We start from the raw sequence: 14060 nt of genomic DNA, 5'->3' as shown, positions 1-14060 counted from the left end.
TCTTTAACCAGTTATTTAAAAACTGCAGTGTGGAGATGTGGGTCAAAAATCAACAGATGTTTTCTTTAGAGGTTTGTAAGCTATATTGTTAAAATGTGCAGATGGAAAATAAAAGCCACTGCCCAAGGCCTGGATTTGCCTTTTGACAACTGCAGAAAACAAGTTGGGTTCTCTTAAAAGCTTACTGGATTTTTAAAAGCGTTTTAGTCAGTCCAAGCAGAGGACAAGTGGATATTACTGTCAAGAAATGCGTTGCCAGTACATTGCAAAAGTTTTAAAAATAATAATAATAATTTAGGAAATAAGCTTTGGTGAATTGTTAGAAACAACAACAATCTGTATCTGTACATAATAAAGGGAGAAAAGCTGTTAATATAACTTCTGAGGGACCAGCATTATTACTGTAGACACTGTAGGAATTTCTTTCCTTGAGGACCAAAAATGCTCATTCCAGCCTGTTTTGGTCACTTTTAAAGTATTAGGAAGTATTTGTAGTGGGTTTGGGGAAAGGAGGGATAAAGAGGCAGAGTGCAGGAGATTTTTAGGGCAGCAGTACTATTCTGTATCATAGTGTAATGGTAGATACATTATACATTTATCAAAACTCATAGAATGTACAGCACTGAGAGTGAACCCTAATGTAAACGGTGGGCTTTAGGTGACAATGATGTGTCAATGTAGGTTCATTGATTGTAACAAATGTACCACTCTGGTTTGGGATGTTAATAGTGGGGGAAGGCTGTTCCTGAGGGGCGGGGAGAGGAGTGGGAGTATATGGAAACACAACTTTCTGCTCCATTTTGCTGTAAATCTAAAACTCCTCGGAAAAAAATAGTGTCTATTAACAAAAATGTTAAAGTAAGAAAACTTGTGTCTAGATAAAGTGACAAAGAGGCCTCTGGGTATTTTCATATTGATGACAGTGGCTCATTGAAGATTTGGTGACAATAGATGTTTCCTCTTTGATTCTTCCTGTATCTCATAGGCCAATTGTGGAGTGTCTGAGCTGTCATACTTTTCTTAGTCCTTGGACTCCTTTTCTGCCTTCCCACACATTTTTCTTAGCTATTTCTGGCTCTTTGCTTCTAACAGATTAGAAGAAAATCTCATGCTAAGTATTTATTTATTTATTTATTTTTTCGTTTTCTGCATGTTTTTATGACAAAAAGGTAATAAAAGGTAAAAATAATCACGTCAAACTTTTTTTTTTTAACTTGCATAGTGCTTTTAACAAAAATAGCCACCCCCACCCCGCCAATTTTAAAACATTTATTTACAATCTTGGTCTTTAGAAGTTATGACTGTTGCTACCTAACGGTCGGGTAGCCAGGGCTGCCCGTGTGCAGGCGGCCCTATCACAGTGCCCCGCCAAGTAAGACCAGCCCACCTTCCCTCTGCCAAGGCGTGGGCCCTGGCAGGACTGTTCCCAGCAAGGGAGCCGTGCCTTCCTCCAATCCGCCCGTAGGCACAAGCCCACCTAAAAATCATGACTCAGTGTTGCCAACTGTAGGGTAAATGAACTCTTAGAATACTTCTAGGCTTCTTGCCTGCATTTTTAAACCAATGTTTTACTCATCCTTATTAAATCAAAGCCCTAACACTTTTGTCTAGACTGCAGTAAAACTAATGAGAACAGTATCAAGCCCAATAAAACATACTTCTAACAAAACCTCAAATAAATCTCAAAGGATGTTCAGTTTATGACACATCTAACCACCTTTAAGGCACATGCCACGGACCACTACCCTGCTTTTCCGATTTAGTCTGAAAGCTGTGTCTGCCCATCGACTGCAGTGGTCCAGCCTATAGTTTTATTTTTCACACCAGTAAGTAAAGGTGACAAACAGCCACTGGCTCAGGTTGTTCCAAGGATTAAAGGACCTGGTCAGTCTTCAGGTTGCTTCGCGCCTTGTCTTGCTAATCTGTCAGCTTCTTCGTTGCCTATAAATCCCGAATGGCCAGGAACATGCATCCACTGAATGTCCATGCCTTGGACAAGCCTGTCCAGCACCATGAAGTCCTCTTTGTTGATCACCTCCTTCCCTGTGCTGGTCCTCCATCCACTCTTCTTCCAGCTGTGCACCCAATTAGTGATGCCATTGATAGTAAACATGCTGTCTGTGTAGAGAACCAACTTATTGATGTTCTGAGCCTTTGCCTGTTCGATGGCTTTGCAGGCTGCATGAATCTCTGCTCTTTGGTTTGTTTGTCGCCCAGGAAGTCTAATTCCTACATTTAAAGGATGGCCTGGCCCCCAGTAAACACCGATTCCTGCTCGAGCCCTCCTCCGCCCATTACTGGAGCAGCAGCCGTCCGTGTAGACGATGACAGAGTGCCCCATATAAGAAAACGTGTCTTTGCTCACTGAAGGCAGCGGTTCTGTGCTCTGTTTCATGTGCTTTGCACACGGCTCTGTGGTTTCACCTTCACCTTCGTCCAAGGGCTCATGAAGTCGCTTGTTTGCCTTCACTTGTGATTCCTGTACATGTTTATTTTTCTGTCCTTCTGAACCATCAGGGTTTGCGGAGCTTCTCACGAAGGCCCAGGCTTCCTCTTCTGTGGCAAACTTCTTAAACCTGGCTGCAGGAAACCGGTCCACCTGGGCTCTGCATTCATCCCAGGTCAGGAAGACCCCGGCCTTGCGGCCCCTCCTCACGGCATAAAACATGGCGAGCCCGCGGCAGCTGCGGCCACCGCAACGCAAGGCAGCCAAAGCCACTCTGTGCGCCAGGCCCAGAAGCCTGGTCATCGCTCACTGCCGTTCACCGGCACCCACGCCTCATATCGGCCACAAGCCCTCATCACACATGCCGGCCTTCCGGCGGCGGCGAAGGGAGATCATGCTAAGTATTTAATGATGAGTCCTAAAACGAGTTCTTATCTTTCCATCTCCTCAAATGTCCTTGAGCATTTTAAAAATAAAAAAAAAGTCCTTATGATAAGCTATTTTAACCAACTTCATTTTTCACTCCTATAATTTTCTAAGATGCAGAGATGTCTTAGTATACAGAGAGTTGTGGCTTTTCAGTTTGTTTTTGTTTTTAAATCATGTGCTTTGTGATTTTGAAAAATCTGTATGCTTTTTTTAATACCCTGGGGATCTGCTTCAGGTACTGTGATGCAGAAGACTTTGTGGTTGTGTCTCTCTCTGCTGTACCTTCACCCTGAGCTCTCTTCTCCTAAACAGATATTGCCTCGTGCAGTAGATGTTCCTGTTCAGAGTCATACAAAGAGGTCAGGCACTCTGGTATGTTTCATTATAGCAGCAGATTGTGAGGGTAGAGAATGATATTCATACCATTTTTCAAAATGTCTTTAGTGTTTCCTGCTGGAATTATGGTAACTGCATCTTAAATATTGTCTCTATACCTACTTCAGGGACAGAATGCCTGATTAGGAATGTCTCAGGTGTATTATTCTTTTCTTAATAGCTATTCATTATAGTAGGGAATTTTTTTCCTTTTTTTTTTTAAGCTTATCTGAGATTTAATAAAATCTTTTATGGCAGATTTTAAACATACAAAAAAAAAAAAAAAAGAAGAGTATAACAAACTCTCCTGAACCCATTACCTACCCCTAACAAACCATCAGTGTATGGCCAATTTTGCCCTGTCTACTTCCCCCACTCACATTATTTGAAGCAAGTCCTAAATACCCCATATTTTAATATGAATTTAATATGAATTTAAATGATATGGACTTTCTTTTTTTTAAATATAACAAGACCATTTCACATCTGAAAAATTAATAATAATTCTTTCATATTACATATCCTGTCATTGTTAAAATTTCAGTTGTCTCAATGTCATAAATGATTGTTCTTTTTCGCACTTAAAAAAACAATCAGGATCTAGATAAGTTCCACACATTGGAATTAGTTGTCATGTCTTATAAGTCTGTTTTTATTTATAGGTTTCCTATCATCTCTTTTTTTCCCTTGCAATTTATGTGTTGAAGAAACTGGATTGCTTTTCTTTTAACAGTTTCTGACAGTCTTGGGGATTTTGCTGTTTCATTACTGTCGTTCTTTACCATGCTCCTTTTTCCTCTGTATTTCCTGTAAATAGTTAGTTAGGTTTAGAGGTTTAATCAAATACAGGTTTAGTCTACTTCATAGAGAAGTAGACTAAACCCTTCAGGAGGCCCAGATGTATGGCTCCTCTCTCTGTGATGCTATAGCTGGATACTTATATCCATTAGTTGATTAGGGGTTGCAAAATGAGATATTCTAATTTTATCATTACTGTTTTCTTTCATTTTCTTTTATTGTTTTAAAACAGCTTTATTGAGATATAATTCACATACCATACACTTCATCCATCTTCACTGTACAGTTCAGTGGCTTTTTGGTATCTTCACAGACAAATTCAACCATCACCACAATTTTAGAATATTTCATCACGTCAGAAAGCAATCCTGTACCCTTTGGCTGTCTCTCACTCCCCTCAGCCCTGAGTAACCACTATTCTACTTTCTGTCTCTATAGGTTTCCCTTTTCTAGACTTTCATATTAATGGAATCATATAATTTGTAGTCTGTTATAATTGGCTTCTTTCACTTTGGTTAATATTTTCAAGTTCACCTGTGTGATGCATGCATCAGTACTTCATTCCTATTTATGACCTAATAATAGTCCATTGTATAGGTATACCACATTTTGTTTATCCATTCATGTGTTGATGGACATCTGGTGTTTTTTCACTTTTTGTCTATGATGAATAATGCTGCTGTAAACATTTGTGTACAAGTTGTTGTGTGGACATAAGTCTTTCTTTCTTTTAAATATACACCTAGGAGTGGAATTGCTGGGTCATATGACAACTCTATGTTTAACCATTTGAGGAATAACCAGACCCTTTTCCAAAGCAGCTGCACCATTCCCTCCAGCAAGTGTGTGCAAGTGTAAGCAGGTTCTGATTTCTCCACATCCTCACCAACACTTGTTTTTATCTGAGTTTTTTCCTAGCCATTCTAGCAGGTGCGGTTTTGCTTTGCATCTCCCTGATGACTAATGATTTCAAGTATGTTTTGATATGCTTACTGATTCTTTGTACATCTTCTTTGGAGAAATGTCTGTTCAGATCCTTTGCGCATTTTTAAATTGTATTATCTTTGTGTTACTGCATTGTTAGAGTTTGTATATTCTAGATACAAGTTCCTTATCAGATACATGGTTGGCAAATATTTTCTGCCATTCCATGGGTTGTCTTTTCACTTTCCTATGCTTTATTTATTAGTGTAAGTCCATCTTTAAAGAGAAATTTCCCCTCATCTCTTATTACTCAATGAGACAGTTTACATAGGAAAGGCAGGATTAAAACTTGATTCTTTTCCTTTGTTTACAAGTTTTCAAAATAAGGAATTGGTTGTTTGGCATCTTCTCATAGTGCCCAATTATTTTTTAAAAAATCATGATGAAGGCAAGAATTCAAGCATTTGATGATTTCAATCCATTGTAGCTTTTATTCTTATTGATTTTCAGGTTGTCCCACCTTTAACTAATGTGAACATCTTCAGGTTGATTCCCAAGTAATTTTGATCTGAGTCTAATTGGTTGTGATAGCTTCTTTGCTGTCTAGCACAAGAAAGTGTTCTGGACTTGTCTGGTACATTTCCTGCTCCAGACCTGAAATCAGCTGTTAGTACAAGGACCCCTGGTTCTCTTTTAGTGGAGCAGTGTGGGTGCTAAGGGTGTACTTGCCACCAAGATGGTAACTGTTTATAGACCTTTTTAGTGGTTATATCAGGGAAATATGTATATGGGGTATTTTTTTTTGTTTTTAAAGTCAAAATATGTTATGCTTATACTTCTAGTTTATACTCAGGATGTAGGGCTTTTACTTGACCTCCTTTCTCTTATATATGTGTATCTCCTTCTTCCCACACTACCACTCCCAGGTCTCAGAGTCACTAGGGACGCTAGTAATTATGTTATAGTCTATTTTCATTGCTTTATCCCACAATACCTAGAATAGCAATACCAACATTACCACCAACAGTATAATTACTGAAAATAGTTAAAAGTTTTTTTGTTTTTTTTCTTTTTGGTTGTTATTTTGCTTCTAGGTTATGTATAGTACAACCATTGTTTTTAAAAGTTACTTTAAGTAGTTTCTCTGTGCTTATACTACTAACTGGACGTATATAGCTAGGTTCGCTACGTTTTATTTTCAATACTTAGGAATTGCTTTTTAAATTTTTATTACGAAATTACTTTTAATTCTGGTAAAAGCATATAACAAAATCTACCACCTTAACCATTTTAAAGTGCACATTTCAGTAAAGTTTATTCACATCGTTGTCTAAGAGATCTCCAGAACTTTTCATCTTGCAAAACTGAAACTCTGTCCCCATTACACACCTCCCCATTCCTCCTCCTCCAGCTCCTCACAACCACCATTCTACTCTCTGGCTCTGTGAGTTTGACTCTTATAGGTACCTAATATAAGCAGAATCATATAATATTTGTCTTTTTGTTACTGGTTTATGTAACTTAGCATAATGTCCTCAGCGTTCATTCATGTTGTAGCATGTGTCAGAATTTCCTTCCTGAATACTATTCCACTGTATTTATGTACCACATTTTGTTTATCCATTCATCTGTTGATGGAAACTTGGGTTGCTTCCACAATGAATTGCTTTTAAATTTACTTTTGTTTTACAATTTTGTGAATTATTTACACAGATCTGAATCAAATCAATAAAGAAAATATATTCAAAGAAGTCAGTCTTTTGTCTCTTTCTCTTCATCCCGATTTCTTCCTTCCTTAAGGAAATTTTTTTAACATATTTATTGGAATATAATTGCTTTACAATGGTGTGGTAGTTTCTGCTTTATAACAAAGTGAATCAGCTATACGTATACATATATCCCCATATCCCCTCTCTCTTGCATCTCCCTCCCACCCTCCCTATCCCACCCCTCTAGGTGGTCACAAAGCACCGAGCTGATCTCCCTGTGCTATGTGGCTGCTTCCCACTAGCTATCTGTTTTACATTTGGTAGTGTATATATGTCCATGCCACTCTCTCACTTTGTCCCAGCTTACCCTTCCCCCTCCCCGTGTCCTCAAGTCCATGCTCTATGTCTGTGTCTTTATTCCTGTCCTGCCCTTAGGTTCTTCAGAACTGATTTTTTTTTTCTTTAGATTCCATATATATGTGTTAGCATACAGTATTTGTTTTTCTCTTTCTGACTGACTTCACTCTGTATGAAAGTCTCTAGGTCTATGCACCTCACTACAAATAACTCAATTTCATTTCTTTTTGTGGCTGAGTAATATTCCATTGTATATATGTGCCACATCTTTATGCATTCCTCTGTCGATGGACACTTAGGTTGCTTCCATGTCCTGGCTATTGTAAATAGAGCTGCAATGAACACTGTGGTACATGACTCTTTTTGAATTATGGTTTTCTTAGGGTATATGCCCAGTAGTGGGATTGCTGGGTCGTATAGTAGTTCTATTTTTAGTTTTTTAACTGGTCTCCATAGTGGCTGTATCAATTTACATTCCCACCAACAGTACAAGAGGGTTCCCTTTTTTCCACACCCTCTCCAGCATTTATTGTTTGTAGATTTTTTGATGATGGCCATTCTGACTGGTGTGAGGTGATACCTCATTGTAGTTGGTTTTTTTTTTTTTTGGAATTTTATTTTATTTATTTTTTATACAGCAGGTTCTTACTAGTCATCACTTTTATACACATCAGTGTATACATGTCAATCCAATCTCCCAATTCATCACACCACCACCCCTACCCACCCTCCCCCCCCGCTTTCCCTGCTTGGTGTCCATACGTTTCTTCTCTACATCTGTGTCAATTTCTGCCCTGCAAACTGGTTCATCTGTACCATTTTTCTAGGTTCCATATATATGTGTTAATATACTATATTTGTTTTTCTCTTTCTGACTTACTTCACTCTGTATGACAGTCTCTAGATCCATCCACGTCTCTACAGATGACCCAATTTCGTTCCTTTTTGTGGCTGAGTGATATTCCATTGTATATATGTACCACGTCATTTTCCATTCGTCTGTCGATGGGCATTTACGTTGCTTCCATGACCTGGCTATTGTAAATAGTGCTGCAGTGAACATTGGGGTGCATGTGTCTTTTTGAATTATGGTTTTCTCTGGGTATATGCCCAGTAGTGGGATTGCTGGATCATATGGTAATTCTATTTTTAGTTTTTTAAGGAACGTCCATACTGTTCTCCATAGTGGCTATATCAGTTTACATTCCCACCAACAGTGCAAGAGGGTTCCCTTTTCTCCACACTCTCTCGAGCATTTGTTGTTTGTAGATTTTCTGATGATGCCCATTCTAACTGGTGTGAGGTGATACCTCATTGTTGTTTTGATTTACATTTCTCTAATAATTAGTGATGTTCAGCAGCTTTTCATGTGCCTCTTGGCCATCTGTATGTCTTTGGAGAAATGTCTATTTAGGTCTCCTGCCCAATTTTGGATTGGGTTGTTTGTTTTTTTAATATTGAGCCGCATGAGCTGTTTATGTATTTTGGAGATTAATCCTTTGTCCGTTGATTCGTTTGCAAATATTTTCTACCATTCTGAGAGTTGTCTTTTTGTCTTGTTTATGGTTTCCTTTGCTGTGCAAAAGCTTTGAAATTTCATTAGGTCCCATTTGTTTATTTTTGTTTTTATTTCCATTACTCTAGGAGGTGGGTCAAAAAAGATCTTGCTGTGATTTATGTCAAAGAGTGTTCTTCCTATGTTTTCCTCTAAGAGTTTTATAGTGTCTCGTCTTACATTTAGGTCTCTAATCCATTTGGAGTTTATTTTTGTGTATGGTTTTAGGGAGTGTTCTAATTTCATTCTTTTACATGTATCTGTCCAGTTTTCCCAGCACCACTAATTGAAGACACTGTCTTTTCTCCATTGTATATCCTTGCCTCCTTTGTCATAGATTAGTTAACCATAGGTGCGTGGGTTTATCTCTGGGCTTTCTCTCCTGTTCCATTGATCTGTATTTCTGTTTTTGTGCCAGTACCTTATTGTCTTGATTACTGTAGCTTCGTAGTATAGTCTGAAGTCAGGGGGTCTGATTCCTCCAGCTCCGTTTTTTTCCCTCAAGACTGCTTTGGCTATTCGGGGTCTTTTGTGTCTCCATAAAAATTTTAAGATTTTTTGTTCTAGTTCTGTAAAAAACTGCCATTGGTAATTTGATAGGGATTGCATTGAATCTCTAGATTGCTTTGGGTAGTATAGTCATTTTCACAATATTGATTCTTCCAATCCAAGAACATGGTCTATCTCTCCATCTGTTGGTATCATCTTTAATTTCTTTCATCAGTGTCTTATAGTTTTCTGCATACAGGTCTTTTGTCTCCCTAGGTAGGTTTATTCCTAGGTATTTTATTCTTTTTGTTGCAGTGGTAAATGGGAGTGTTTCCTTAATTTCTCTTTCAGGTTTTTCGTCATTAGTATATAGGAATGCAAGAGATTTCTGTGCATTAATTTTGTATCCTGCAACTTTACCCAATTCATTGATTAGCTCTAATAGTTTTCTGGTGGCATTTTTAGGATTCTCTATGTATAGTATCATGTCATCTGCAAACAGTGACAGTTTTACTTCTTTTTTTCCAATTTGTATTCCTTTTATTTCTTTATCTTCTCTGATTGCCATGGCTAGGACTCCAAAACTATGTTGAATAATAGTGGTGAGAGTAGACATCCTTGTTTTGTTCCTGATCTTAGAGGAAATGCTTTCAGTTTTTCACCATTGAGAATGATGTTTGCTGTGGGTTTGTCATATATGGCCTTTATTATGTTGAGGTAGGTTCCCTCTATGCCCACTTTCTGGAGAGTTTTTATCATAAATGGGTGTTGAATTTTGTCAAAAGCTTTTTCTGCATCTATTGAGATGGTCATATGGTTTTTATTCTTCAGTTTGTTAATATGGTGTATCACATTGATTGATTTGCGTATATTGAAGAATCCTTGCATCCTGGAATAAATCCCACTTGATCATGGTGTATGATCCTTTTAATGTGTTGTTGGATTCTGTTTGCTAGTATTTTGTTGAGAATTTTTGCATCTATATTCATCAGTGATATTGGTCTGTAATTTTCTTCTTTAGTAGTATCTTTATTTGGTTTTGGTATCAGGGTGATGGTGGCCTCATAGAATGAGTTAGGGAGTTTTCCTTCCTCTGCAATTTTTTGGAAGAGTTTGAGAAGGATGGGTGTTAGCTCTTCTTAAATGTTTGATAGAATCCACCTGTGAAGCCATCTGGTCCTGGACTTTTGTTTGTTGGAAGATTTTAAATCACAGTTTCAATTTCATTTCTTGTGATTGGTCTGTTCATATTTTCTATTTCTTCCTGGTTCAGTCTTGGAAGGTTATACCTTTCTAAGAATTTGTCCGTTTCTTCCAGGTTGTCCATTTTATAGGCATTGAATTGCTTGTAGTAGTCTCTTAGGATGCTTTGTATTTCTGCGGTGTCGTAACTTCTCCTTTTTCATTTCTAATTTTATGGATTTGAGTCCTCTCCCTCTTTTTCTTGATGAGTATGGCTAATGGTTTATCAATTTTGTTTATCTTCTCAAAGAACCAGCTTTTAGTTTTATTGATCTTTGCTATTGTTTTCTTTGTTTCTATTTCATTTATTTCTGCTCTGATCTTTATGATCTCTTTCCTTCCACTAACTTTGGGTTTTGTTTTTTCTTCTTTCTCTAATTGCTTTAGGTGTAAGGTTAGGTCGTTTATTTGAGATGTTTCTTGTTTCTTGAGCTAGGCTTGTATAGCTATAAACTTCCCTCTTAGAACTGCTTTTGCTGCATCCCATAGGTTTTGGGTCATCGTGTTTTCATTGTCATTTGTTTCTAGGTATTTTTCGATTCCCTTTTTGATTTCTTCAGTGTCTCTTGGTTATTTAGTAGTGTATTGTTTAACCTCCATGTGTTTGTATTTTTTACATATTTTTTTTTGTAATTGATATCTAGTCTCATAACGTTGTGGTCAGAAAAGATACTTGATATGATTTCAATTTTCTTAAATTTACCAAGGCTTGATTTATGACCCAAGATACGATCTATCCTGGAGAATGTTCCATGAGCACTTGAGAAGAAAGCGTATTCTGTTGTTTTTGGATGGAATGTCTATAAATATCAAGTCCATCTTGTTTAATGTATCATTTAAAGCTTGTGTTTCCTTATTTATTTTCATTTTGGATGATCTGTCCAATGGTGTAAGTGGGGTGTTAACGTCCCCTACTATGATTGTGTTACTCTCGATTTCCCCTTTTATGGCTGTTAGCATTTGCCTTATGTATTGAGGTGTTCCTATGTTGGGTACATAAATATTTACAATTATTGTATTTTCTTCTTGGATTGATCCCTTGATCATTATGTAGTGTCCTTCTCTGTCTCTTGTAATAGTCTATTTTAAAGTCTATTTTGTCTAATATGAGAATTGCTACTCCAGCTTTCTTTTGATTTCCATTTGCATGGAATATCTTTTTCCATCCCCTCACTTTCAGTGTGTATGTGTCCCTGGGTCTGAAGTGGGTCTCTTGTAGACAGCATATATATGGGTCTTGTTTTTGTATCCATTCAGCCAGTCTATGTCTTTTGGTTGGAGCATTTAATCCATTTACATTTAAGGTAGTTATCGACATGTATGTTCCTATTACCATTTTCTTAATTGTTTTGGGTTCGTTATTGTAGGTCTTTTACTCCTCTTGTGTTTCCTGCCTAGAGAAGTTCCTTTAGCAGTTGTTGTAAAGCTGGTTTGGTGGTGCTGAACTCTCTCAGCTTTTGCTTGTCTGTAAAGGTTTTAATTTCTCCATCAAATCTGAATGAGATCCTTGCTGGGTAGAGTAATCTTGGTTGTAGCTTTTTCCCTTTCATCACTTTAAATATGTCCCGCCACTCCCTTCTGGCTTGCAGTTTCTGCTGAAAGATCAGCTGATAGCCTTATGGGGATTCCCTTGTATGTTATTTGTTGCTTTTCCCTTACTGCTTTCAATATTTTTTCTTTGTATTTAATTTTTGATAGTTTGATTAATATGTGTCTTGGCATGTTTCTCCTTGGATTTATCCTGTATGGGACTCTCTGTGCTTCCTGGACTTGACTATTTCCTTTCCCATGTTAGGGAAGTTTTCAACTGTAATCTGTTCAAATATTTTCTCAGTCCCTTTCTTTTTCTCTTCTTCTTCTGGGACCCCTATAATTCAAATGTTGGTGCATTTAATGTTGTCCCAGAGGTCTCTGAGACTGTCTGAATTCTTTTCATTCTTTTTCCTTTATTCACTCTGCAGTAGTTATTTCCACTGTTTTATCTTCCAGGTCACTTATTTGTTCTTCTGCCTCAGTTATTCTGTGATTGATTCCTTCTAGAGAATTTTTAATTTCACTTATTGTGTTGTTCATCATTGTTTGTTTGCTCTTTAGTTCTTCTAGGTCCTTGTGAAACGTTTCTTGTATTTTCTCCATTCTGTTTCCAAGATTTTGGATCATCTTTACTATCATTACTCTGAATACTTTTTCAGGTAGACTGCCTAAGGAAATTTTTTTAATTAAATGGTTTATCCTTCCATTTTTTTTGAATCTTAAGAAGACATTTTTTTGCCATTCAAAAATATGTATGTGTGTGTGTATATATATGTGTGTGTATATACACACACACACACACACATATTTGTATCCCTCCATTCTTAGCATATTATATTGTTCTGCATCTGGGTTTCATCACCTGATGATTGTAGTATAGAGAGCTCTTCCTCGTTCTTTTCTTATAACTGTACACTTATTCCATTGTACTATAGTTTATTCCACCAGTTCCCTGTTAATGGACGTTGGAGTTGTTTGCAGTCTCTTGCTGTTAAAAATAGTCCTACAGGGCTTCCCTGGTGGTGCAGTGGTTGGGAGTCCGCCTGCCGATGCAGGGGACAGGGGTTCGTGCCCCGGTCCGGGAGGATCCCACATGCTGCGGAGCGGCTGGGCCCGTGAGCCATGGCCGCTGAGCCTGCGCGTCCGGAGCCTGTGCTCCGCGATGGGAGAGGCCACAACAGTGAGAGGCCCGCGTACCGCAAAAAAAAAAAAAAAAAAAAAAAAAAAAAAAAAATAGTCCTACAAAGACGAATGTACTGCATAGGTCTTTCTGTGTTTTTGCTGGTGTCTATGGGAGTCAGAAAAGTAAGTTTGCCGGGTCAAAAGGTGTGGTAATCCTGCTATATGTAACAAATTCTCCTTTGTAGGGATTATACAATTTTGCATTCCCACAAATGAGAGGGTCTGTTTCCTTCTCCACACTACTTTTCCCTGAGTATATTGTCAAGTTTTTGGACTCTTACTGGTGTTTCAGTGAGAAATACAGTTTTAATTTACATTTCCCTTAGTATGGGCATCTTTTCATATTCAAAGCAATTTGTTTCTCTGTGAACTGTCCATTTTTTTAGCCTACTGTTCTACATAATAGTGGGTTTTTTCCTCTTTTATTTCTAATTTTAGAGGCTCTCTATATGGAAAGAAAGTAAATATAAATTGTAAAAATTTTTTATAGTCATTTGTCTTTTTGCCTTGCTTATCGTGTTTTTTGCCATTCAAAAGTTTTCATTTCTATGTAGTCTTATTTGTTACCCCTTTCCCCTTCTTGCTTGTGGATTTTTGAGTCATTTTTGGGTAATTTTTACCTGCTCCTTGGTTATAGCAGTTCACTCATCTTTTCTCTAGTAACTGTATGTTCTTACTTCCTTTCTTCTTTCTCTGTCTCTCTCTCTGCCTGTCTTTCTCTCTCTCTTTTCCTTCTGTGCATTTGTTCTGGTGTATGGTACAAAATTTGGTTCCAATTTTCTTTTTCCATGTGTATATCCAGTTATGCCAACATTTCATTTAAAAGTCTATCTTTTCTCATTGATTTTAGCTGCTCTTTTTGTTTTTTTTTTGTTGTTTAATGTACTTGTATATGTAATTGGGTCTATTTATGGATTTTCTATTCTACTCCATTGGTCTGTATTCATGAGCCATTACAACATTGTTTTAATTGTATAAGCCTTATGTTTTAATATCTAGTAAGATTAGCTTTCTTCGTTTT

At 37.5% G+C, this 14060-nt stretch overlaps 2 protein-coding genes across 16 annotated transcripts in view; one reads left to right on the top strand and one right to left on the bottom strand.

Annotated features, from left to right (window-relative positions):
- Positions 1 to 14060, top strand: part of LRRFIP2 (LRR binding FLII interacting protein 2) — a 120978-nt gene that overhangs the window by 79424 nt on the left and 27494 nt on the right. The window lies entirely within an intron of this gene.
- On the bottom strand, positions 1886 to 2749 carry LOC101276346 (ribonuclease H1). The gene has a single exon (NM_001285515.1). The coding sequence runs from the start codon at positions 2747 to 2749 to the stop codon at positions 1886 to 1888; it is 864 nt and encodes a 287-aa protein (NP_001272444.1).

Source organism: Orcinus orca, chromosome 10, assembly GCF_937001465.1.
Source record: "Orcinus orca chromosome 10, mOrcOrc1.1, whole genome shotgun sequence".
Lineage (NCBI taxonomy): Eukaryota > Metazoa > Chordata > Mammalia > Artiodactyla > Delphinidae > Orcinus > Orcinus orca.
The sequence above is the reverse complement of the archived record's forward strand: the minus strand, read 5'-3'. Positions and strand labels throughout refer to the sequence as shown.

Coding starts and splice junctions, on each gene's coding strand:
- LOC101276346 (NM_001285515.1), bottom strand. CDS start 2,749: ATGACCAGGCTTCTGGGCCTGGCGCACAGAGTGGCTTTGGCTGCCTTG.